Source organism: Vigna unguiculata, chromosome 5 (genome assembly GCF_004118075.2).
Source record: "Vigna unguiculata cultivar IT97K-499-35 chromosome 5, ASM411807v1, whole genome shotgun sequence".
Lineage (NCBI taxonomy): Eukaryota > Viridiplantae > Streptophyta > Magnoliopsida > Fabales > Fabaceae > Vigna > Vigna unguiculata.
In genome coordinates this window covers 5550511-5577546 of record NC_040283.1, presented here as the reverse complement: position 1 = coordinate 5577546, position 27036 = coordinate 5550511, and the positions used below count along the sequence as shown (strand labels likewise).

Sequence of the window (27036 nt, the reverse complement as noted above, 5' to 3'; positions counted from 1 at the left end):
CTCAGCCATCGACTTGTCTCTTTGGGTCAATTGAAGGAATTCTTTGTAAGACCCGAGAAATTTAAATAATTAATTAAATAATTATTTAATATATGCGGGTAGTAGGAGTCTTTAAGGCATTTAATGCGGATTGCTATGACGTGGAAGAGTACTAGCTTAAGTGGTTGAGAGTACTTGGATTGTGTGAAAGGACTTGGGTTTGAGTCTTATGTATGCCATTTATTATTATTTTAAATATGTGCTTGATCATGTCGAGTGATAATATAATCATAGAATTATATTAATCATCATGAAACATGATTTGGTTAAATGGTTGTGTATTGAGTTGGCATTGGCATGGTCATGGGTTCAAACCTTGGTAGAACCATATATAGCTTCCTTTTTGCCAAAATTTCTTGTGGCATGAAGGTGAAGGGGCATAGGAACACTAGCTAGCCAAAGAGCAGCCAAGAGTGACTGAAAAACAAATCATAATGGAATTTGAATGGCAATTACATTCATTTTAATGCCATTTTCGTTTTTGGCCATTAACCACAATTAAGGACCATAATAAAAAGGCAAACTAAACCAATTGGAAGGATTTTTTAGACTGGAAAATTGGAGTGTTGTAAGGAACACGAATTCAGAGGAAACAAAGTGATTAGAGAGTAAGAAAAGGAGCTGAATTGGGTTAGAGCCAAGGGAAGAAATTGGTGATCAAGGAAGAACTCTAGAATAATTTTTTTAAAGCGAGGAATCCAGGTTAGGGGAGCTGGAACCGAATCTTTTATTTCTTGTTTTTATTTGTATGAAATGTATGAGAATTTAAATGCATGTACTCTGCTATTTCATGTATTTTCGTATTTTCTACAATTTTCCAGAAATCGCCTAGCGGGTGATGAATCACCACCAGGCGACTCATCTTGTTTCTGGGTAATTGGGGGTTCTAGAGACGGAACCGCCTGGTGGCACGGGTTTAACCGCCAGACGGTGCATGTTAGAGTACCCAATTTTCTGGGTTTTATGAAGGGCCTAGCGGTGACGAATACCCGCTAGGCGATGCGAGCCACTTTTGGCTCGATTTTGATGTTTCACAGGTTCTGGGAGGTTTCTAATCAAGGAGAAATCGCGTTCTAATATTTATGAATGATTAAACATCGTATTTCATTGGAAATTCGTGGAATTGGGGTTTAATTGAGAAGAAGATTGCATGAAGGTTATCTTAGGGTTGATGAATTGGGGATTTCGAAAACGACACTAATCTAAATGGAAAGGGTGAATGAATTCGGGTATGGGAAGTGTTAGAGAATGAATTGTAATCCTAAAAGATGGAATCGTATCCTATAGAGTCATAAATTGGTTGAACTCAGAGTTGTTGTCAAAGGGTTGAGGTTCGCAGGTGCAAAGAAAAATGTTGGGGTTCCTGAAACAGCAGGAACCGCCTAGCGGCACGTTGGTTATCGCCAGGCGCCATACCAGTGAGGCGTGGTGGTGCTCTGATTCATGAAAACCGCTGTTTTTCATACTTTTCGTGGAACAGGAACCGCCCGACGCTAGTTTCATGCCGCTAGGCGCCATCGATTTTTCTGGTCTACGTAGTTTTCGTAAAACTGCATTACCCGCTTCGTTAACCGTCCGATTTAGGTGAAATTTTGACAGGTAGTCCATAACATGTAGTTCTTCACTATGAACGGTGGAGATTTGATTTGGAGGACAGTAGCTAGAGATATACGTGACGCATGATTGGTTGTTTGAATTCCCTAATAGTATGATTACTAATGGATGATTAAGTGTTCTCAAGTGCTGGTATGGCCTTGATTGGTGAATGTATATATATAAATATATAAATGTGTGATTGATGAGTATGTTTTTGGTAGTGCTTGCTGAGGCATGTTGAATATATGAACCTATATATGTTAGCTCGAATGTATGATGTTATAAGTGTGTGAATAAGACCACTATTGATGATACCACTATGACCGAGTGTTGAATGATCATGACGAGTTTTGGGAAAGTATGGAAACATGATAATCATACTTTAAATGTAATAGAATTGCGAGGGCATGCAGAATAAGTATATAGCTTTGATTGTGTCTTATGTGGAGTATGTGAATTGTAAGCATGCAAAGGGTTGGAAAAATGAGAAGGGGAAATAAAGTATGTGTTGGAATTGACTTAAAAGGTAAGTATATATGAATTATAAAAAAGAGGAATGTGTACTTATACTTGAAAGATGCATGTGTTGTGATGTTGTAATTTGGAATATATGAATGTGTATGTTGATTTTTAGATGTTTGATAATTAAATGGTTGAATTCTAGGAAATGAATTAGAGTACCTAAAACCAGTAGTGTCACATTACTAGTGTAGCGCCTAGTGGTGTAGACTGAACCGCCAGACGATAGTATGAAACAAGAATGTCTTATAAGTTGTGGCGCCCGACGGTGATGTGGAATCGCCAGGCGGTCTGTACTACCATTTCGTTTAGCGGCGCTTAGGCTACGCTAGGCGATGGTGTAGTGGCAGAGTGCATTGTGATATGTTTTGCATGGTTTGTTGTGTGGGTCCTGATCTGGGATATGCTTGATGTTGTCATGAGCGGGTAGGTTCATGACTAGTGATGAACACGTGATGATATGAGTGGGGAGGTTCATATCCTATTACTCTCGTGTGGGGATGCGAACGAGGTAGGTTCGTATGTTCCGTGCTCACACTTGAGAGATGCTGCGTGCAGGGAGGTATGTAGTTGGTGGATCACGTGTGTTGGACTACGAGCGGAGAGGTTCGTAGAGTTGGACCACGAGCGGGCAGGTTCGTGGAAGCATTAGAATCCCTAAGACCAGCTTGAGTATGTACCTTGTGTAGGGTAGTGTGCTTTGCTTGTTTTCGTTATCATGTTGTGATGTGAAACTTGGATCAGGGGATGTTGTGCCATGAGCGGATAGGTTCATGGATGGTGGTGAACACGTGATGATATGAGCGGGGAGGTTCATATCATGTTACTCTCGTGTGGGGATACGAGTGAGGTAGGTTCGTATGTTCCGTGCTCACACTTGAGAGATGCTACGTGCGGGGAGGTACATAGCTGGTGGATCACATGTGTTGGACTACGGACGGGTAGGTCCGTAGGGCAGGACTACGAGCGGGGAGGTTCGTAGAGGCATGACCACGAGCAGGCAGGTTCGTGTGAGCATCATAAACCCTGAATCCGAGGCTAACTATTTGTGTGTTTTAAGGGTTGAAAAGCCTTGGGGATTAAGGTTTGGGCCAAGAATTAACTAGAAAAAAATAGATGGGTGTATATTGACTTTTTTATTAACTTATATGTTAATTGTTTATGAGCTCACCCTATCTACTTGTGTTTGGCGATGATCGTGTAATGCGTTACAGGGGAGCAGATGATGTTGCAAGTGGTGCTGATGAGGCATAGCATCGGAGAGAGGGTTAACTGGGAAAAACTTTTACTGGAGTTTTATCATTATTGTTTTTATGAAATTTGTAAATAGTGTTTTACTGATTTGTGAATTTGGATACTGTATTGGAGTTTCATAAATTATGGATTTTTGGATAACATCCGATTAATGTTTTAAAATTTCCCACGTTTTTGGGAAGTGAAGTATAATAAATGAGGTTTTCATCATATTTCTTAATTTTTATTACTTAAATTAGTAATATCCGACCGGGATGTTACATTCTACCTCCTTAGCATATCTTACGCTATCAGAGAAGTACTCAGAGAGGAACTTCCTCTTGAAAGCCTCCCAAGTAATCTGTTCATGCTTCTCTTCCATGACCAACCTCATGCTGGCCTATCAATGCTCAGCCTCTCATGTGAGCATGTAGACAGTGAAAGAAAGTTTGCTCTCATCCGGGCACCTCTTGGCATCAAAGATGTGCTCCATGTCTTTCATCCATTGGTCCGTCTGGTCGGGATTGGTCTTGCCATTAAACATGGAAGTTTAGTGCTTCAAGAAATATTCCAAACTCCATTCAGGGGGTGGAGGTTGGGGGTGAAGACCATACACAGGAGCACCGACCATGTTTTCCTCCAACTACCGGAGGGCCTCCATATGTTGCCTCTTAGCAGCTTCAGAAGCTAGCCTCGTAGCCTCCATCTGCTGCATCACCATCTGTTGTTGTTCCAAAGAGGCCTCCAGGCACTACATCGACGCCTCATGTTGTTGCATCATAGCATTGCTTTGTTGTGTCAAGGTTGCAGCCATAACCTCAATTGCTCTTGTGAGGTCTTGCCCATCGCCTTGAGGAGGTGGAGGAGGAGTCACACGTGAGGGTGCCATATCACTGGATACATAAAAGGAACCATCAGTTAACTTGTCAGACTAGGAACTTAGCTAGCAAAATACCAAGAAGATACAACGAAGGCTAAGTAAGCACACAAGCCCACAAACTCTAAGGAACCAAGGCTCTGATACCATAAAACTGTGACATCCTATTTATATAGACTATATCTACTAAAATTAAGCATCACATAGTTATAATATAAACGAGCACATGACATGAAGCATACATGTACTAACTATTACAGTTATCCATAATATACCTGGAATAAAATCTTAGGCACACCACGATGCCATAAGACATAAGACAAAAGTACTATTGTTTTGCAAAAGATTGCTCATAGAGCAAGGAATTTATAATAAACTAAGAGTTCTTCAAAAGGGGCTCAACAGTGACCCATAACCCAGATCATGGGGACCACTCTACACAACATCTCCACCGCCCTGAGTACCTCTAGGGGTTTCCACATCTGCTCACACCAATAAATTGGTGATCATTGCAAAAAGGAAAAACCAAGCAAAGAAACATACACCAAAAGAAAGGATAAGCTAGAGAAAAATATTTTTAACATGTTATAGAGCAAGCAAAAGATAAAGCAAATTATCAACAAATAAAGCAGTAGGCACCCAAATCATGTGAAACAAACAAATGTAGGACACTTTGACTCAATATCCAGATCATACTCTTGATATAGAATTCTAAAGGAAGTATGCACCTGTGTTGGTTTCTAAACTCTGCAGAGTCTAGACGCAAGGGGTTATCGCACAACCACACACAAGGTTAATCCTCTAATGTCTTGGGCCCAATATGTCCCAAGACTAGGACCTCCTGCCACTCTCACCACATCAATTATTCTACTCTATGTGAGCGTAAACAATTATTAGAGTTCAAGATACATTCCTTTATCTAGACATCTCCTATATAAACCACACACATCACCAAAAGTTTCTCATGAAACTCTTTTACCAACACATTCCACATGCCATCTCAATCATTCAATTCTCATGTCAATCCACCACCAACCAAACCAGTCATGTTCCCCATTTCATACTCAATATAACAAGAATCTCATTTAATCTCATACATTATAATTGCATACCATTGTCCAATCCCATTACACAACGACACACTCATTTTAGTCTCATCATTCATGCATACACATCAAACATGATCACATATATTGGGCAAGGAAAAGTAGAACACAATTCTGGAACAAACATTGGCCAACACAGCGCCTCCTGCCCGAGTTTCGTCCAAGCTAGAGGTCCTCGCTCAAGCGAGAGAAGTTCCCTCGCTCAGGTGAGCCTTCCTCGCTCAGGCGAGAGAAGTTCCCTCGCTCAGGCGAGAGAAGTTCCCTCGCTCAGGTGAGCCTTCCTCGCCTAAGTGAGAGCTCGACAATGGGTATTGCAAGGTTCCAACGATTTCTCTCTCAAGTGAAAGCGTCTCGCCTAAGCGAGACTGCCTCTCGCTAAAAAAGAAAGTGAGTCGCCTAGGCAACAACTCGAGCTAGAACCAGGGGTGAGTTCCTGCTACTCTTGCTTAGGCGAGGGTCACCCGCTTGGGTGAGATCAACAGGTTCTCACCTGTTCGCACATGCAACTTCTCATTCAACCAAACATACACACGCACCATACATTTTTATTCGACCCACAACCTCATTCAACCATCACAACCACACAAACAAGCCAAAAATCGGTAGACTAACTTTATAAACAAAAACCATAGCTTCCCTTACCTGGAAAACACTAGAAAACGAAGGCAAACACTTAACCGAGAAACACCGCAGTTCCAGAAATCAAACAGTGAGCTGAAACGTGTATAAAACAAAACAAAACAAGGGCATGAGGATGAACCCTAACCCAAACCTACGTACTCGAACAGGAAAAGGAGAAGAAAGGACAAGAAAGTCCTAAGGTTCATTTACTTGAAGGTAGAATAGACTTAGCTAGCTCGAAAATGGAAGGTTTTTGTGTCCTAGCAGAGCTCTCAAGTGCTACAAGGGAGGGGGAGAAACTCCTTTTCAAAATTGAGACAAGTGAGGGCATTAAGACTGGAAATGGGGGTCTTGGAGATTTTCAAATTGAGCTGATTCTGGACCCTCAAATAAGTCAGGCCCAAACTCCCTCTTAAAACAAAAATTAATTAAAAAGAGTTTTACAATATCTTTTTCCAATATGAACTTGTTTTGTCCTAATCCAAATGGGCAGAATCAAACTCTGTAGACTAAACCAAATTGACACCTCTAATTAGCATAGTAATAATATGATTGATCCGATTGGATCTGCCGTTATCATAATAGTGAACTTAATGAATCATATTTTGATCCACTGCACCGTTTAGTTAATCTTGATTGTTACCCTACAATAATTTTTAGATCTGAATTAAAATAAAAAATTCTACAAATCGTAATCACACTCAATGATTAACACACTTCATTAGTGGGAAATGAGTTCTGTGAAGCTTCAAATTAATAATTTTGCAATTTTATGGAACTCCTCTCTTTGAGAAACACATGTTCCCATACAAAACCACAACACTTTTAACGTTGGTGAAGCAGCCACGTGTCTAAAGCAAAATATTCCACGCGTGAACCTCAGAAAATAGCATCACTTAGTATCTTGGAAATACCGAAACAAAAAATTGAAGAAAATAATTAAATATATAATAAACAATATCAATATATTATTCTGCACTTTTCTGCAGGGACAAGCTGCCAAGACTTAGTTTTCAATTTTTTATATTTCCACAGTAACCCTCAGTTCACTTCCACTTATAATGTTACCAGTACCAAAAGTACACTGATCCAGAGGGGTATATCAATAATTTCATTATTTTTGTACAGTTGGCCTATTATTTGCAAGGATGACGTGCCACGTGTCACGGTCTCCGCCCCCATTTTTCTCGCTAAAAAGGCAACTAGAATTTCATATTCTATTCAAAAAAATTATGTAATTATCATGAAAAATTGTTATTATGATTACATGAACAAAAGGTTGTGAAAAAAAAACTTTTTTTCAGTTTTTAATGTTTTTTCAAAACAAGTTCTACTGGACGTTTTGCTTATCCAATACCTTAGCATAGCATGGAGGGAGAGATTTCCATTATCCATGGATGACATGACATCATTTTGCTGAATTTGAATTTTTTTTTTGTGTGCTGTGAAATGGTGTAAGACCCTTCTTCTCACTTTTCAGCTCTCAATTTCATAGCTCCTCACTTGCATTACCAATGGCTCTGGGTGGTTTGGTTTCCAACACAAACTTCACTTCTTTCATTGGACCAGGTTTTTCTTCCTCAACCATCCTTACTTTTCACTCTGCTAATTTTTTTTTCTTATGTTATTTTACTCGGTTATTCTTATGGATTAAATTATCACTTGCTTTGTTCTTTTTTCTTTCAAGCTTACTATTGCTAGAGATTTCTTTCCCTTTTTCTTCTCATTATTGTTATTATTTTTGGAGCTGGTGAAAGTTGTTTGGTATAGAATCAGTCTACTCTTCAGGGTTATACTTCGTAGAGGTTTAGATAGTAAAGCCAAACGTTGGAGTTAGGTAAAGATTTTATTGTACAAAACACATTTTCCCAGTCTTTTTATAGCAGGAAGGAGGGGGAAGTTGTGGAATGATGATGACCTTTTTCTGTTCTGTGCCAACAATTGCTTAGAGTGGCTTTTGGTAAAATTCTAGCAATTTCTTAAAATGCTTTAGTTGTGAAATTTTTTAGTATTCAGGGTTATTATGTTTTTCTGAATGGTTTAGCTTGGTTGCAAGTAACCTCTTACAATGTACGCTTCACTCATTTGACTCTATACAATCCAATTAGTTCTCCAACGGAAAAAAACATTTGACATTCCACTTTCGGAAACCAAGATTTTCTTTATGGTATTTGACGCACCATAGTTGCCAGAATTTATACATACATATCTATGGGGATGTAGATGATCTGATAAAATTAGGGATGGAGAAAAGGATGATAACTTTTTCGGTAGTTTATTTTCATAAGAGAATCACATATTGGTCAGCAATGCATGGAAATTATGGTAATTTTGAGATTGTGTATCAATTAGGTTTGATCTTGATCCTCTGGAAACCCTCTAAGCTTGCTTTATGTAGATCACTAGAGCAGACTATGAACAAGTTTTAGCAACTGTTTGATATGGGCAGGAAATTTATATCATTTGGGAAAGGATCTATCACCTCAAAGAAGGGACATTTCTTGTGCATTTGTTGCACGTTATGGTGGCCAGATTGCAAAGGATCATTTCTCAAGATGCTGGCTTGGGATGCGTTTTCATGCTAGAGAGTCTTTGAATGAGAAAGTTTCAAAACTAATACCAACATTTGAAGATGAAGTGCAGCGTTGTTCTTCAATATCACAGAGACCTATTCACTGCATGAACATGAAACTAAACGCCAGCAGAAGATGTCAATGCTACCTGTCTTCAGATCTCTGTAGCTGTAGCCTTATTCAACAAAGAGCAGTATATGGACTAAGTTTTAACAAACTTGGTAAGGCTAATCCGGCTTGTGTTCATTACAAGTCTGAGGATTATGATATTACAGAATCAGAGGTGAATCCTCTTGCATCAGCTGAAGGAACAGGTGAAGCCATTCTCTTCGAAGGGAATGTTCCACAAGTATCTTCTTGGTGGCAGAAGTTTCCTAAGCGTTGGGTTATTGTATTGCTATGTTTTTCAGCATTTCTGCTGTGCAACATGGACCGTGTGAGTGTTTTCATGTGGTATTTATTCACACAATTTAAATTCCAATATGTTAATGTTTTCATTGGGTTGGCATTGTAAAGTCTCTACAATCTCCAATATTGTGCTACATTTTATGCAGAAGTTGATATTATGATTTTTTCCTTGAACTAGAATTTGGATCCTTTCTTATTACATACTAACAAGACAATGTGATGTTGTGAGAAAGATAAAAAGAAAATTTAATAGATCCGGCATAAATAATGGTTGGCCCTGTTATAACTTTTTGTGTCTCAATTCAATCTCTTATATCACATTGTGATGTTAGTAACATGAGTGTGTCCAAATCTTTTCAATATGAACTACTGATGTAGTTGTGTTTTTGAATTTCCCTATTCTTGATATTTGTGTTTTTAATATGAACAACTGATGTTTCTTCTCGTTCTTTACTTGTCCATTATATTATACAGGTGAATATGAGCATAGCAATACTTCCAATGTCGCAAGAATTTAAGTGGAACAGTGCAACAGTTGGCCTCATTCAGTCATCTTTTTTCTGGGGCTACCTTCTTACCCAGGTGTGATCGCTATACCCTCCATTCTAAACATAGTACTTTAAACAACATATTGATCTGATACATTTAACTTCTTGTACGCAATAGAGTACCTCTGCTAGTTGAGCTTGGCCCAAATTTTGTATGTTTCTTAATAGAAATACAGTTCTTTAATTGTCTTTTCATAGTTGCGTACTGACATGCGTTTATGCAATGTTGTTTTGTTTTTCTGGTTTAGATCCTTGGTGGCATATGGGCAGACAAACTTGGTGGGAAACTAGTGCTAGGTTTCGGAGTTGTCTGGTGGTCAATGGCAACAATTTTAACACCTATTGCTGCAAGAATTGGGCTCCCTTGTTTGCTTATTATGCGTGCATTTATGGGGATCGGTGAGGTTGGTCTATCATATATCTGTACTACTTCCATGGTTTCATCAACTTGGTTAAGAAAACAAGTTCGTATGGTCCCTTATCCAGCCATCTATTCTAATGCAAAACCAATTATCAGCTTTAAAAAAGGATAAATGAAAAGAAAATTACAAAAGTGGAGTTAGATTGAACTTTTCTTCCTTCTTCAAATATCTTTATAAAGACAAAATATGAGTTTCGTCAGTAAATTAGGAAGGTTGAAATTCTGGTGTTAAACTCAGATTATGATAGGAAATAAAATCTGTATAGTTGAGGGGAAGATTAGTCTGGACCAAATCATTTCCTGATATGTTGATATTATAGAAATAGAAATAGGCTGTTTTTATTCCTTTTCTATTTATATGCTGTAAATAATTAACATGAGAATCAGAATAAAGTTATATATATATATACATATATATTCCCTTCCCACTTATAAGTTTCTAAAGCGCTGAACAGGTAAGAGGAGTTCTGAATCGTCTTAATAATCTCCAAAGACTCTTAGGATATCGTATGATTCATCTTGGCAAAAATACTAGAATAGGATGTACATATGTTAGATTTGATCTATCATACACTTTATAGCAATACTTGAGGACTTCACACACGTGATAAACAGATCAGCGTTCTGTAAAATTTCATCTGAATCTTAAAGCTTTTTATGCTCCTCAAAATTTGGAGTGTAAACTGTTTAGGCTCTGACAAGCTTTATTATGGACTTTTGGTCGATAAGATTGCTTGCAACTTTGTATCATGTAAGCATGAAGAAAAAGTTAGAAAACTAGCCTCAAAGCATGAACTTTATTCTCCTTTAAAACAGACAGGGCAAGGGATGCACAATGCAACCAAGATGGACAAACATAGCTTCATAGTTTATGATTCCTACCCTCAAAAACCAAGATATCCATGTGTAAAATAATACAAACAAATGGACTATATTTTACCATATGAATGATCTCATGTTGAAAGTCTATGCATGTAGACATGAATCTTAGTCTTAAGATTTAGAAACCCACCTTGCTAATCCTTTATTTTCAGGGTGTTGCCATGCCTGCTATGAATAATATGCTTTCCAAGTGGATTCCAGTTTCAGAGAGAAGCAGATCACTTGCCCTAGTATATAGTGGCATGTACCTTGGTTCAGTGGTTGGCTTGGCATTCTCACCATTACTAATCCAAAAATTTGGGTGGCCATCAGTTTTTTACTCTTTCGGATCCCTTGGAAGTATCTGGTTTACCTTGTGGTTAAGAAAGGTAAGTCAATTTCACTTTGTGGGACACTTCTTAGTTTCCTGCTTAGCCTGTTGACTCATTTCCTTTCCTCTCTCTTGGGCTCTACCAGGCATATAGCTCCCCAAAAGATGACCCAGATGTTGGCGTAGAGGAGAAAAGGCTCATACTAGAAGGCAATGTATCAAATGCACCTGTTTCTTCCATTCCTTGGAAATTGATTTTATCAAAAGCACCGGTTTGGGCTCTTATAATCTCTCACTTCTGTCACAATTGGGGGACTTTTATTCTTCTGACCTGGATGCCTACTTATTATAATCAGGTACTAACTTTTTAATAAATTTAACTACTTTCTTTAGTTGTATGTATCTATAAAATGAACTCAGTGTTAAGTACATTACATTACATTTCTGCTTTTAGGCTTCTGAATGAATAGACTAATAATTTTCTCAGGTTCTGAAGTTCAACCTCACTGAATCTGGGCTCTTATGTGTTCTTCCATGGTTAACCATGGCTGCTTTTGCAAATATTGGTGGGTGGATTGCTGACACACTTGTGAGAAAAGGCCTCTCCATAACAACTGTTCGAAAGGCAAGAAAATCATTGCTCTTGTAGCATAATTGTGTCATGCATGGCCAACTGCTATATATATATATATATATATATATATATATGATGTTCTTAGTGGAATGCCTTTTTTCTTAAATAATAGTGCTCAGGCATCCATTCATTTCGGTGCTAAATAGAAGGAAATATTTTGCATTGATTTCACTCTTCAAAATTTTCCTTCTTTTAATGCTTTTGAGTTTGCAGATCATGCAATCAATAGGGTTTCTGGGTCCTGCCTTTTTTCTTTCTCAGCTGAGCCATGTCAGAACACCTGCCATGGCTGTACTATGCATGGCGTGTAGTCAGGTTTGAGCTTCCTCTACTTTTTGAAGCATTAGAATCTCTACAATATGTTCTAAATATATGCAGAATCACCTTAATTTAACCATAATATGTTATTTTCTTGACAGGGATCTGATGCATTCTCACAATCTGGTCTCTATTCCAATCACCAAGACATTGGACCCCGCTATGCTGTGAGTATTTGCTTTGCTAATTACATTACAGCAATCAATAAACTGTCAAATGTGAGCTTAAAAAAGTGTTTAGTACTAATACTATTAGTAAAAAGAATATGGCAGATCACTGCAACAATTTTACAAAAGATTGAAGACTACAATACACTTCACTTCAATATTGTTCTTGATAGTCATGCATCAACTCAATGATACATCTAAATATGCATCTATCATATTATTCACGAGATTCAATTTCAGGGTGTATTGCTTGGACTATCAAACACAGCAGGAGTGCTTGCTGGTGTATTTGGTACAGCTGCAACTGGATTAATACTCCAGCGAGGTCTGAGAGTTCCCTCTTGATTTTGAAGTTTACCTTTTTTTGCAATTTTTTTCTTGGTTTCCAATCATGTGATCTTTTATTGCAGGTTCTTGGAATGATGTTTTTAAGGTTGCTGTTGCTTTGTACATAATAGGCACATTGGTGTGGAATATCTTTTCTACCGGAGAGAAAGTTCTTGACTGAAGATTACTAGTCAAGGAAAGTGTAGCCTTTTTAGCCATTGAAATATAGAAACGGATGGAACACTAATCAGATTACCAAAGGTGTCTTGGGAGATTAAACACCCTCAAAAAGTAGAAAAGAAAGAGACACCATGGAAGTTTTCACCATAAACCATGGCCTTTGATAAAAAAGTGTCTCCAAGAAATCTTGGATTAACTTTGCTCCTTTTCCTCAACACTCCTCTACAGTGAGTTTGTTTCTAAAATGAGTAAGTAAAGGTTTATATTGTAGTAAGATAAGCTTAGAATACACTTTAAATTAAGTCAATATTAGATACACATACATTTTTACTTGCTTACTTTATAGCCAAACTCAGTAATAAACACACTTTACTGGGCCTTTTCCCTTTTGCCCATGCCTTTGTTCCATGAACTCAAGTGCTTTCTGTATAGAAAGTCAATGGGCGTTTCCTCATGTCAAACCTCATCTAAGCATACACAAGCTCAATATATACACGTTCATTAGATTATTCAGCTATTTACTCTTTTATCTCTCTAACAAGGACATTTGTATCTTTATCTTTTTAATTTTATCGATGTTTTAAAAAATAACTGGCCATTAAAGTAATAAAAACACTAATGCACGATTTATTGATCTAATTTAATTGAGTTTGTGATGAAATTGGGTTGGTGATGATTAAGTATAGAGAAATGCTAGGAACATTCTATTTTGAATAAGTCTTTCCAATTGATTGAAAATTTTCTGAGTCTTGACAGTCTTACAACTTATTTAATGAATATCTGTTATAATTCTGTAATTTTTAGAAACTTTTCGTTACTAACAAAAAAATGTGTTAGAATTAGTATTTTTAAGTATCAACGTGCATATAATTTATAAAATGACAAAATATGATAAATTCAAATTAACAAACCATATAACATAGTATGCATCTGTGTACATAACATCCATGAGTTCATTTCACAATAGTTAGACACATACTGCCCTGAAATTCATACTAATAAAATAATTAAGACAGGAATATAAATTAAATTGACAACATTATCGTTGTCAACCATGGCTAATAGTGATAAAAATGTTCTACTCAGCAGGGAACTAGCGTATGAAAACCTGTTTACCAATTTTTGGGTGCTTGGTTGATTTGAATCGGTTCAATTGAGTCGCGATTTGACTGCTTTCGATAGAACGTTCAGTTAATGGTCAAACTGATAACACACTAATTGGTTTCCCAATAAACACGTACATCTTTCATTGTAATTCATAGAAACAAACACAAGAATTTTCCTGCCAAATCTTACAATACTAATCCCAACATTAAAGATTGTTTCAAAAATTAAGGTACATCTACAATGTTTCTTACAAGTTAAGATGTAAACAACTTCAAATAAAAATGTAAATGCAGATCTACAAGTAAACATAAAACCAGAAAAATATGTCACAAAGAATTCCCGCGCCCACAACACATTCAACAACCACTCTACACTATTGGTTTCACTTCAAGCATTCTAAGGAGATTCCATCTGTTTCATATTGATGACAGTAGAGGTTGTAAGCACTAGGCAGAAAAAGTTGATATCCCAGCTTTGTGAAACGTTGATGTCAAATATTACTAACTTCTATACAAATACTTTGATAATGGGAACTTAAGGCTCCTTGCAACCTGCTTAAGAAAATTGAAAGCATTACTTTTTGTTAGTAGTATATTTAATCTCTTTACATAAACAATAATACCAAAGAATTGAGGGGAGGGTTAGGGGGGGACATAGATGTCACCTTCAAAGCCAGATCTTCGGAAATGGTTGATCGATAACGAGTTGAGCCCTCAATTGGACAGCTTCTACCTTTGAATATAAGATTGGCATTGCAGAGACTAGACAGCTGCAAAAGAACATCAGACATTAGTCCACCACTGCCACCCTCAACTCCAAATCCATCATTGTTTGGTTCTTCATCATCTTCTCCGACTGATACAAGGCACTGAAAGATGGCTAATAACCTCTCCAATGGAAAAGTTCCAGGCCCTTTCATTAGTAGCTCCTCTTCCAAAGTTTCCTTCCGTTCCATCGCTTTCTCAGAGGGCCTACACATGAAAAAAGCACAACTCAGAAAATTGAGTACATGGGAAAGGCCAGAAAAAGGTTTCACATTCACAATGATGAAGAGTGTTAAATCATGCCACTTTGTGGTCATAACAAGACATATTTCGTATTATCAAATCATCATACTTACTTTCTCTTCCGCTTTCGATTATCAGAACCACCTTTGGAATCAAAAAGTGAAGCATCAAGAGTAGCTGGGTTTCTGGAGGCAAGGAATGCTGAAATCAGAAGATACTTTGAACTAGTAGACATATGAAAATCAAGACTGCCAAGTTCTTCAGATTTCTCCAATCTCCTGGGATTTCCCTTCCGCTTTTCCTCTTTCTGGGTCTCCACTTCAGTAGAAGAAAGGGATGAAACCTTAAATATCTCATTCAAAGAGGGGCCAATATGAGGGTTGATATGAGCAAGTAGCCTTCGCCTCATCTGTTGATCAGGAGCAACTCCTTTTCCCTTATCACTTAAAGGTTCACAATATTTTTCATATAGTGGCTTTAAGGCGGCAGACAAATCACCAACTTGCTTTGTAATTCCATAAAAAGACTTCAGAACTACACTGCAGGAAAAGACATAAAAGTCTTCACTATATGAAAACATGTAAAGCAGACAATGGAAAGAGATATGGGGATAAAGTATGTTACTCGAGAAATGAGGAATAAAGCTTCTGGTTCGCTTGGTTTCTCAATAATATTTGACGAATATCACCTTCTGTGTAATCAGGAAAGTAAACGGGGATAGGCTCTACATATCCCATGTTGGAGTAAAATGTGTCTGCGGAAGTACTACTGATAAAAATCAGACCCACCTCATGCATCTTTAGCATATCATAGAGATTAAACAGCAGGGGCAATATAGTAGAATTCTTATCCCATTCCTTAACAAGATGAAAATTGTCAAACACCAAGTAGATCATGTTTCCAGTTTTCTCTTGTGTCATCTTATTTGAGACCAACTTCTCTGACTTCTCTTTGAGATTGTTTATAACATTGGTCAATGCTTCCCGAAGAAAGTTGACAAAATCAGACGGTCTGTCACAGCGTTTTGCATTTGCATAACCATTGGCAGAATTTTTTCTATGGAGAAATAACTGATTTAGAATAGATTCAAACAAGATACCCTGGTTATAACATGTCCTACAACTAGAATAAACAAGAGGCCTTTTGAGATGCCTGAACAATCGAAGAATGATACTGGTTTTTCCGGTACAAGGGCCTCCATATACAAACAAAGGAAGCATTGGTGAATTCAAAGGTCCCAAAAGACGCACAATCTCAAGAATCTGATTTCTTCTACCAGGAAAGTTGGAAATTATGTCATCTAGACTGATTGGATCTCCTCCAACTAAAAGGTCGTTGATTGTCAGAGGTTCAAGGCTATTTACTTTTGCTGCAATTGCATTATTTGAAGTGGAAGTCGGAGATGAAGCCGAAGACCTTGTCATTCTTTTTGGGGTTTGTGAGACTTTCTCTTTATCCATTGTCTCAACCGCTAACGATCCTTAATTTCTGACAATGATGAAACCATCAATTAGAAATCAATGAAGAGGATACACCAACAAGTATGAATGCCAAATTGTTGGTTGCCAGACATATTATACCAACAACACAATGGTAACCCAAAACCCAGCCCAATATCATAATAAAAAAGTTCAACCAGGCACAAGTATGAAAAGACCATATTATATTATCATTTAATAGCACTTCATACATCAAAAATTCACAACCCCTGCGCCTCCCCCTTTTCTTCTATATGCAACCTTTGGGTCCTCAATCCACCATTTAAGTGGCCTCGATCAACATGAGTACATTATCCAATCCAATGAATACTCAGGTAAGCATTAAAAAACCACTACACAGATTCACATTCATATAAAGCATTGATTAATGTCAGACAGTAAAAAAAATTTAGTATGAAATGGAAGTTTCCTTTCAAGAACAAATCTAAATATTAATGATTTCAGTGATATCAATCTAAAACAAAAATGAAAATACAGCGTGTAAATGACATTAACTTGATCTGACAACAACTGGATCACATAACTCTCCACTTAAGGATTCACATCTTTTTACATGGAAAATAATGAGAAAATTTCCAAAAAATCAAAATATGTGAAGATCTTAAAAGAACGCTGTCATAGTGTGGGTGAAGAATCTAAAGACGAACTCACTCACTCACTCCCAAACATTATTCACTAATGTAAACTTCAAATCCAGACAGTCAGATAATGCATCATCCAGTTGTCATAGTTATTTAGCAATAAGGATTAAGAAGCTCCAGCAACATCACTCATATGCGTGGTCCGTAAAAGTATTTGCAAAACAGATGTAAACTTGAGAAAGTGAAGAATGGAGAATAATTTAGCAAGTTTTGAGCGACAACTGTAAAGAACCAGAACAAGAAGTCACTACGAGCAGAAAATACCATTAATGAAATGTAAGCAAACATATACTACTTAAAATTCAACCATACATATGTTGACAGTAACAAAGTGCCAAAATGTTAAATTCTTTAAAAATGAATTTATTGCTATTCAAATATGTATCTACATAAAGAGTTTAAACCCACAGCTTTTGCTGCACGAATATGTACATGCAAATACTTATAATGATTTTATCAAACAACAGTCCTATTTTCATATAGGTTTTTTGAATAGTGATCAAACATTGCATTATAAGCTGTGTGATATTTGTGTATAAGATATCCTTGTAAATTTCTTAGTTTTATAGCTAAAAATAGTTAATAGTACTTTCACATGTCAAACAACCTCTTCAGATATTCATTTCCAGAAATTAATAACACCTAATGCACCCTCTTGCACCAATTCTCAAAAAAAAAAAAAAAAAAAAACCTCGTATGTAAGAATTGCAGAATACCCTAGCAAGCTACCCTTAAATTCATCTAACCAAAACTTTGTTCTTCTTTAAAAATTCTACATAAACTTACAATCACAAGTTAGAACTTCCTTTTACCTTCTTGAAAGAACTTAAAGCACATAAAACCTCACAAGCACCAAATTTTCATTATCACCCAGCATCCTCCAATTATATTACATTAATTCTCATATAAAAACAACCACTCAAGCAGTAAACCAAAAGCACTTCCCCATCTAATCAAGAATTCCCATTCCCACAACACTACAATCACCCCTCTCCAGTAGAAATCATTAAAGACTGAAAAAAAAAACAATAACCTAAACTTTACCATTGCAAAACAAAATCACTAACACCATCTTTTGTTACAACATCATCCCCAGCTAGCAAAACAAAAAATAACCCAACAACAACAACAGCAAAAACAGCAAACATATACAGGTTACGTGGGGTCACAAAAAAAAAAAAACACATTTTGAAGATGACCCACGATTATGATTATTTACCACGTGCTAATGTCCGAAAGGCACTAAGATGTGGCAAAGATAAAATGGGAAAAGTTTTCTTGCATTCAAATAGAGCTAGGCAATCCATGTGTTAGAGAGAGAGAGCAAGAAAGAGCGAGGGAGGAAGAAGAAGACGAAGAGGTGGAGGAAGAGGGGATTGAGTACCTGAGAAGAGAGATAAGAAAGGGGTTTGCTTTGAAATGGAGGGAATTGGCGGTTGTGGGATGGACAGAAATGGATAGATAGAATGGAAGAGAGGGGTGATTGTCTTACAAAAAAAAAATATCCTGATTTGTTTTAATGTGTTTGGGAAAATAAAATTCAGAATAATGGAGTACTACAAGAAATTTGATAGGATGTAAAAAGTAATTATTCCCTCCTATGTTTTTGCTTTTCATCACTCTCAAACATTATTCACTAATCGACTCAAACAGATAATAAAAATAATGAAAGCGCTGTGTAACAGCACAACAATAAACTTTAGAAAGGAAAACCCAGAAAACAAAGTAGAAGCAATGTGGCCAAGAAAATCAATCTTTTATCCGACCCAACTCAGAGCAATTAATCCCAAGTAATAATAATCCATCTTTATACAAAACGTAATTTTCCAACAAAATTTCACACTTGATAAATTGGGCATCATCCCGTTGAAGTTAACTTTCAAGCACAAAGATTGGGGTCAAAGTAGAAGCAACGTAGCCAAGAAAATCAATCTCTAATCCGACCCAACTCAGAGCAATTAATGCCAAGTAATAATAATCCATCTTTGTCCAAGAAAATAATTTTCCGACAATATTTCTCACTTGATAAATTGGGCATCATCCCATTGAAGTGTACTTTCAAGCACAAAGATTGGAGTCACACTCCAATTCCTAATTTTTCAGACCCACTCTCAAAAAACTGAACTTTTCATTGTTGATCCCTCCCACAACAAAAAAAAAAAAAAAAGAAAAAAAAAAAGAAAAATAGTAGATATTTCACATCCCAATGGAGAAAATAAACAGAACAGAAATTGCCCAACTTGAAAAACATAGCAACATTTGAGAATCTTGGACATGCAGTAGAATCTGTACGTTAGAGGACGAAAACTGTGTAGAACAGAGAGAGGGGGAGAGAGAGAAGTTACCTTATTGGTGAAATGAATGAAGAGATGGGAGAGGGCAAAGTATTTAATTGTGGGTTTGGGTTGCAAACTCAACAGTGATGGCGCCAAAACCAATCGACACGTAAAAAAAAGTGACCTAAGTTTTTTGGGTCGGCTCCTATATTTTCTTTGCTCCTATATTAGTGTTGGCAATGATATTATGGTTTTAAAACGAAATAATACGCAAAATGTCTTATATACGAGTATTTCAAAATATTAATGTATTTATATAATTAATTTTTATTTTATATATTATATTATATTTTATTAATTATTTTAATATATGTATATAATAGATATACGATTTTATTGAAAATTATATATGTTATTATATTAAGTACATGATATAATTAATACATTGTTCTTTAATTTACTTACATGTTATCATTTGTATTACAAAGAATAAACTTGATTATTTTATTAACTTTTGAATATACTAATTTTTATTTTTATTTTATAATTTGAGATCGGTAGAAAGCTTGAACATAATAAGTTTATTACATGTTGATATCATTGTGAGCAAGAATAAAAACCAAAAAGTTACTTTTTTTAACTCATTTGTCACGATTTAGTTTAGATATAGAACAAAGACTATACGAAACAAAAGTAGTAATTTGAATTTGTGTATATAAGTGGTATTAAAAAAACAGCTTATTACACATCTATTACACATCTATTTGGATTCTTTTAAATTTTTCTCAACCGTGGATCCTAATTCATCTAAATTAAGATAGCATTGACATGGTAATTAGTTGTTAATTAACACATGACATTGGTAAACTACCATCTTAAATATTATATCCGTTACAATTCTATTTAATTTATGCTTTTAAAAAATAAGAATGCTTAACAAATAATTTTGTAATATACAAATATAACCATGGTCAAGCTGAGGTGATTAAGTGGATCACATGATAACTATTAATTACCATGGTCAAACACTAAATTTCAGAAACAATTTTACTAATAAATAACTAATATATAAATATAAATATTTAATGAATATTTTAACTAGATCAGGTCATAATTGTTTAACTTATATTCAAAATATATTAGATATGATTTTTAAAGTTAAACTTATCAAAAGTTCATTCATGTTCAATCTTGAAATGAAACAAACAAATATCCTATATAAGCATTATCATGATCAGTTGCATTTTAAGATTTACTTTTAAAAGATAGAGTTATCTAACTTAATTTTATATAAAAAAAATATAAGATAAATAAATATCTTTGCTTTTTTTTTTTCAATTTCAATCATATCATTATTTTATTCTATAATAAAAAAAATTATAATAGTGGAAAAGGGTATTAATAATATCTAAATGATATAAAAATAGAAAATGAAGACTTAAAAATAAGATAATTTAATATTTTTTATTTTATAGTGAAATAAAAATTTGGTAACTTGATTAACTCATTAGAAATCAGTGATTTTGGTGAATTAGCTCATTTAAACATGTCTTTTTTTTTTCTTTCTCAAACTAATTAATATATTTATTGTATTACAATAAAAAAAAATTAGATTAACTCACTCATCTATCATCATATAATAAAAACAATTTATTAATGGCAGACATGACATTTACTTGTCAATTGCTAATGAAGTCTATGAACCCTGTTTACAAAATTAAAGTAGTCATAATGCTTTATCTCAACCAAACACAAGTATGCACCTTATATTGTAATTACATTGCTTCAAGAACTTTCTTAATACTTTCTTGTTATAACATTAAATGAGTCATTGTCTTGCAACGTTTTCTCAATACTTTCTTGTTCTGTTACATTTCATTCATGCATGTCCCTATACACCATGATGTTAATGATAAATTCTCATTTTGACGTTTTTTTTAATCAGCAAAAAATTATATATATATATATATATATATATATATATATATAAATTAATATAAAAAATTACATAATTTTTTATTGTATTTCTGTATTATAAAACATTTATCTATTATAAACATCATATATTTAAAGTTAACAAAATTCAACTACCTCTCGTTTTAACATTAATAATATTATATATATTTAGTCATTTGTACCAAACTTTTTCAAATGTTCTTACTCCTAATTTTTGAGCTCCATTTATATACTTAATAGAATATAAATTGTTGCCAAACTCTTTCTTGTAGTGTTTCCTAAATACCTCATTTGCACTTCCACCTCCCTAGCCCCCCCAAATTTTTTATTTTATATATATATATATATATATAAAATATAAAAAGATATTTAAAATTTTTAAAGTTTTTAAAATTTTTTAAATTGTATGTAATAGATATTAGAAATTAATAAAAATTAAATTTTTTATTTCTTTTATTTAAACATAACATTTAATGTAAATACATAATAAAAAATAAAATTAAATATAATAAAAAATAAAAATATTTAGATTTAATTTTTCTTTTGGTCCCTATTTTTATTTAAAAATTGACACTAAGATTAGGTTAATTACACCAACAAAGAAAATCATCCATATTAAGAGTCTCAATTTTAATGAAAAGATCATTCATTTGTTTGGAGGAATTTAACGAAATTAATCGTAAAATACTGAATTACATCAGTTTTTTTCAAAAATCGGGATCAAATTGAAACTAAAAAAATTGGAGGACCAACTTAACATTTTTAAACGAAAATATGAATGAAAAGAGTAATTAAACCAAATATTTATTAACATAATTTTTATTTTCCTTTTCATTGTCTTTTTATTTTTCACAAATTGTAATAATCTCTCACTCTCATATGTCTTTTTTTGTTTTTGTTTTTTAAAGTTATACATAAACTCATTATAATTATCATTTATCATCTTCCTTTCCCGTCTCTTGTCTTACTTGATAATGAAAATATTTTTTTTTATTTCATGAGCTTTTTGTATATTATTTTTTTTATGAATATAGAAAAAAATAATAGTGTATTATGTATTAATAATAATGAATATATTTTTCTTTTAATAATTACATGTCTCAATTTTTTATTAGATTATGATTAATTATTTTTTAGTATTATTTACAAAAAAAGTATATTGATAAAGAATGAAAGAATAAATTAGTTGTTTAAAAGTGATGAAAAATAAATTATTGACTAAAACAAGATAGATTATACATCTTCACATATTTTGAAGCATTATACTAATGATAAAAACTGTTCAGTTAAAGAAGTCATTTTTAAGTATTATACTAATGATTGAATCTAATGATCTCAAAATTATATTACTTTGATCCCTCCAACGCTTTTGGTCAAGATCCGTCACTGACTTCCCCTCCATCCACTAATATTGAAGTCGCCAATTCTAATATTGTCATTTTTTTTATTGTATCTGATTAATCCAAAGTTAAATTATCAGAAAGTAGTAAACCTAAACACAAATTAGTTTCAATTTTAACTTCAGTTGCAATGTTTATTGACTTCGATCGTACCCTTTAGTTTATTTTCTCTTCTTAAATGTCCCTTCAAATAAAAGGACATTTAAAATACATATATAAAGACTATCTTCATCATTTATCCTTATAGAAGTTTTTAAAAGTAAGAACTCTTCATTTAGTGAAAGGTGGTGGAATGTTTATTAAGAAATTGAAATTAATTTGGCGAATAAGAGAAAGAAAATCAGCTTCTATTTTCTTTATAGGTGTATCTACAAAATTTATACCTGTATGGTATTAATTTCACACGAAATAACATAAAATGCTATCAAGAAAAAGAGATTCTCCATGACCACCATGCTTTTCCAGTCCACAAATATGGGAATTGCAATACATTAGATCCAATAGTCCACACCCATCAAGTTACTAAAATAATTCAAATTTAAAATTTATGATCATAACTAGGAAAAATACTTAAGCTTCCTCAGATTGGTACTTTCCAGTGAAAAAATTATATGATTATCTTTTAGTAAAAGAAATTCTATTGCATATTATATGAATAAAAATATTATTTTATTTTATTAAAGAGTAAAGCTTTCAATCAATTTTTTTTTATATAACAGTATAAATAAAGTTGCATCTTAGTCTTTAAATACATTCGAATCCCAAAATGAAATTGTGATTCGTCAGATTGTGTGTTAAAGTAGGTCCGTTCGCTAAATCTACGTGCAATAATGTGTTTGTGAATTTTCAATTTAATGACCAGTTTAATGAAAATTTCAATACTTCAAGGGTAAGTATTATGAGTTTTTATACTCTGAAAACTACATAGTTTTACCATTTAGGAGAGAAAAAAAATGTTTAATAAGGTTATTTTTTCTAATATTTTTCATATTTATTTTCTCAAATTTTCAATTCAATTCCATTTTAGTTAAAAAGAATATAATTATTTTCATAATAGTAATAAGAAACTAATTGTGTTCAATTTTCACAATATATTTTTCACATCAGTAAATAATTAAAAAGACCATGCATCCATCTAAGTTGAAAATTCCATATCTGTGTCAGGTTCCACTCTTTTGTTAGTCATTGAAGCAATATTAACAAAATAAACCACATTAACATTTTTTAGTTAAAATAAAAACCAAATTGTAAAAAATCGAGATAAATTTTACAAATATTGAAAACAAAAAAAAAATCTATTAAACTGAAAAATAACAATACTTTAGTGATAAAACAGAGAATTTATTCACAAAAGCCTTTATGAACTGACTGGTGAATCATATGAACCAGTTCAATCAGATGTTTTACAGGAAAATCAATGTACCCTTAATCACAAGTCCACTTAAAACATGTCGTTGGAACCGAGCAACACTTCACCACGAGTGTAGTTGTTCTCATGTGTGCATCCTTATTCAACGATATCTATCAATTCATAACCATGTAACCACAGCATGCAGTCTATTATAGTTTAGAAACTGAGGTTTCACTCTCGTTTGCGAGATCCCGAAGCCGTCAGAGTCAAAGAAAAACTAAATACTCACCATTCAAGCAATCACTTCATTTACATCTTTCGTGTTTAAACTGCCAATTTCACATTATCAAAATACATAACTTACCAAGTTGAATAAAGATGAAGAAAATCCACAGCATATAATGTTTGGTCACTGACATTCATAACTGGGAAAGGTCAACCAATCCTGCTACCGAACCTGGATTTCACAAATGTAGCACTTTTCATTCTCAACCTCTCTCATATAATTTTTCGTCATCATCTTCACTTACCACAGGGATAGGATGCACGTGCACTTAGCCACCTTTTCCTCAAGTACTTTAACTTTCACTAGAGGAGCTTCCCCTGACCAAGGAGCCACGACGGTGGCCACCAACAATCACATCTTTGAATCGAATAATGGGAGCAAGCACCCTGCTCCTCACCTGTGGGAGCATTAAGATGGAGAATGTTAGTATTTTTGAAGTAATACGAGAAATCAAACCGAGCAGCTAGAGAGAATTGCAAAAAAAGAGTTCGTGGCACTCTTTCTGCCGATGAAGTAGAGCCTCAAGTTGACAAAAAATACCTTGAATATGTAGTAAGATTTATGCTTCTCTAAAGGATAGGGAAAGTCAAAGATAAATTTTTTTTCAGAAGTTCTTCTACCACTGCTAATGTTTCAGATAAGGACAATAAATAATTACATTACATTGCTCATAAAATTAAGTATGACATTCTCAAATTACAGTGGAATTAAGTTCATTCTGGTATAAAAATCAGCACACATGGTCGTTAGGCCTTAAGACATTGTTAACGACCCATAAAGATACAAAGGACGTCACATGATTTTCAACAGCTAGACTAATTAGATGGACAGGTGAAGATGATACACAACCATTGCAGCGGTGTGGAATTAAAAATTTATTCTTTTGGATAGAAGGTACAGCTCAAAACATGTTGCTGAATAAGAAAGATGAAAGTTGCTTTGGTAAGTATATTAAATACATAAATACTGGGCAACCAAGATACTTTGAAAAGATTGGGACATTGCAATGTATCGGGGTGGAGGGTCAATGACTCATGATTCTGATGCTTTGTTCCTGTACTTTGGTTTTGAGTAAATCTTTTCCCCAATTCCAAACTTCAATCAATAAACTTTAGCCTATTAAAAAATATCTTCATTATTATTCATCACTGCATTACCAATATCAGATTTTGTCCAGTGTCAATGACATAATAGTGTTATATAGTGACATACTGGTTAATGATGAGTCCATTGTGCATTACTAGAGTCATATAATCAATGAAGCATATTGTCTATAACACATTAGAGCAGCGACTAGCTTGTGAATAATGTACGACTTTGGACAACCTTACACCATTTATCATATACATATATTTTCTGATCATTTATGAAATCAAATATGCTAACATAAAATGTTTCTAAGAACGCATGATGATAATGGATATACCTCCTCATTTATACTGATTTGCCATTTAAGTTGTAAAGCTCTTTCCTGCTGCCAATGTTGGCCGAGCATTACTAGACCCATCACAGCAGCAGCAACGAAAACAGACCAGAATGCGTTTGTCTCTTTGGCATGAGCATATAAGGAGGCAGCTCTTCGCTTCCACCAAGCTCCACAGGGAAGATCTGAAGTGTTGTATTCATCATCTTTGGAAGAGTTCTTTGACAGTGATAAATCAGGAGACACGTTTGAACCTTCGGATTCAGTTGTTTCAGGCTCAACTATGCTTTCACCATATGCTGTTACACCACCAATTGTTGTTTCACCTTGGAAAGAAGTGTATTTTGCAGGATCATACATAATCTCCCCCTTTTCAGTCAAACCAAAATCTGGAAGAGTTGTACCTTCCTCAAACTCTTTACCTCGAACAGATAATCTATTGATTTTCTGATCAAAATAACGCATTCCCTCAAACTCTTCTGAAACCTCCAATCCTGGTAATGTCAAGTTTTCTTCATCTTTTCCACTTGGTCTTATCACTTCTCCAACAGTCTCATCAGAGTTAACATCTTTGTCTCCAGAATCATCATGAATCTCACTATAATCGGGTTCCACAGGCAAGTTTTCATGCTGACTGGGTGGAAAGACAAAGTGACCAGACATGAATAAAGCACGTGACGTTTCTGCTTCATCCGGTACAAATGAACTTTCTCTCCCCTCATCCTTCATCTCAACATCATCAGGACCAGGAGCAGCTGCATATGTCGATGCCGTGAGAGATACAACCTCCCATTCATTCCCACGAGAAGTCTTGTCCCCTCCATCTTCATTGTCTGCCATCTTTCGTCTTCATCAGAAGAATGGAAATCAAATTCTAATTCAACTTAAAGTACACTTATTTTTTGACTCCACGAGGTGGCATGCATAGGTGGATTTTATTTTTTAAATTAAAATTAATTTTATTAAACCATTTTACTTCAGACGTGGCTAGGTTTTCTTTGGAGAGTGGGTGTGCGCAGAGTAAGCAAAAACGAAGAAAGGGAAAAGAAAGAAAGAAAGGGAAAAGGAAGAAAGGAGAAAAAGAGAGAAGACGTGTGTTGTAGTGAAATCGAAGAAGACGAAGGGAGAAGACGAAGGGAGAAGACGATCTTCCCAGAGTTAGGGCTTTTGTTGCTCTCCATTGTTCGATTCAGCATCGTGGTTCGTAGGTCTATTTTTTTTTTCTGTGCGTTTCTCCACTACGCCAACAGGTTTGTGGTTTTTTTTTTTTTGAAATCATCGTTGTGGATTTTTTGGTTAAAGAACTGAGATTTTCTTTTTTTGTTTTTGGT

General features: G+C 34.6%; 3 protein-coding genes across 7 annotated transcripts; 1 reads left to right on the top strand and 2 right to left on the bottom strand.

Moving 5' to 3' along the window:
* The first annotated feature begins 7240 nt into the window (after positions 1-7240).
* On the top strand, positions 7241-13268 carry LOC114183542 (ascorbate transporter, chloroplastic-like). The gene is made up of 11 exons (XM_028070597.1): positions 7241-7560; positions 8441-9000; positions 9447-9554; positions 9769-9924; positions 10976-11191; positions 11280-11489; positions 11621-11758; positions 11981-12082; positions 12187-12252; positions 12493-12577; positions 12663-13268. The coding sequence occupies exons 1-11, from the start codon at positions 7506-7508 to the stop codon at positions 12758-12760; spliced, it is 1794 nt and encodes a 597-aa protein (XP_027926398.1). The 5' UTR covers positions 7241-7505; the 3' UTR covers positions 12761-13268.
* A 713-nt stretch (positions 13269-13981) lies between these two features.
* LOC114183101 (origin of replication complex subunit 5) lies at positions 13982-19450 on the bottom strand. Of its 5 annotated transcripts, XM_028069969.1 has the most exons (6): positions 18398-19147; positions 17028-17185; positions 15498-16361; positions 14987-15412; positions 14531-14837; positions 13982-14420 (listed from the first exon to the last, which is right to left on the bottom strand). In XM_028069969.1, exons 3-6 carry the CDS (start codon positions 16331-16333, stop codon positions 14367-14369), a joined length of 1623 nt encoding a protein of 540 aa, XP_027925770.1. In that variant the 5' UTR covers positions 16334-16361; positions 17028-17185; positions 18398-19147; the 3' UTR covers positions 13982-14366. The 5 variants fall into 5 exon arrangements, with proteins under 5 accessions (XP_027925770.1, XP_027925769.1, XP_027925766.1 ...); XM_028069968.1 differs by lacking the exons at positions 17028-17185; positions 18398-19147 and adding an exon at positions 19359-19450; XM_028069965.1 differs by lacking the exon at positions 17028-17185 and having other exon boundaries at positions 18398-19146.
* A 4812-nt stretch (positions 19451-24262) lies between these two features.
* LOC114183713 (ATG8-interacting protein 1) lies at positions 24263-26545 on the bottom strand. The gene is made up of 2 exons (XM_028070829.1): positions 25709-26545; positions 24263-24679 (listed from the first exon to the last, which is right to left on the bottom strand). Exons 1-2 carry the CDS (start codon positions 26543-26545, stop codon positions 24575-24577), a joined length of 942 nt encoding a protein of 313 aa, XP_027926630.1. The 3' UTR covers positions 24263-24574.
* Positions 26546-27036: the final 491 nt, after the last annotated feature.

What these genes read in the sequence shown, in the direction of transcription:
- LOC114183713 (XM_028070829.1), bottom strand. Translation starts at nt 26,545, where the DNA reads ATGGCAGACAATGAAGATGGAGGGGACAAGACTTCTCGTGGGAATGAA. An exon ending in AAATCAGTATAAATGAGGAG is followed by an intron (nt 24,680 to 25,708) that starts GTATATCCATTA and finishes ATGCTCCCACAG; the next exon opens with GTGAGGAGCAGGGTGCTTGC.
- LOC114183101 (XM_028069968.1), bottom strand. Translation starts at nt 16,333, where the DNA reads ATGGATAAAGAGAAAGTCTCACAAACCCCAAAAAGAATGACAAGGTCT. An exon ending in CTTTATTCCTCATTTCTCGA is followed by an intron (nt 15,413 to 15,497) that starts GTAACATACTTT and finishes CTTTTCCTGCAG; the next exon opens with TGTAGTTCTGAAGTCTTTTT. An exon ending in CCGAAGATCTGGCTTTGAAG is followed by an intron (nt 14,421 to 14,530) that starts GTGACATCTATG and finishes AATTTTCTTAAG; the next exon opens with CAGGTTGCAAGGAGCCTTAA.
- LOC114183542 (XM_028070597.1), top strand. Translation starts at nt 7,506, where the DNA reads ATGGCTCTGGGTGGTTTGGTTTCCAACACAAACTTCACTTCTTTCATT. An exon ending in CATTTATGGGGATCGGTGAG is followed by an intron (nt 9,925 to 10,975) that starts GTTGGTCTATCA and finishes CTTTATTTTCAG; the next exon opens with GGTGTTGCCATGCCTGCTAT. An exon ending in TGGATTAATACTCCAGCGAG is followed by an intron (nt 12,578 to 12,662) that starts GTCTGAGAGTTC and finishes CTTTTATTGCAG; the next exon opens with GTTCTTGGAATGATGTTTTT.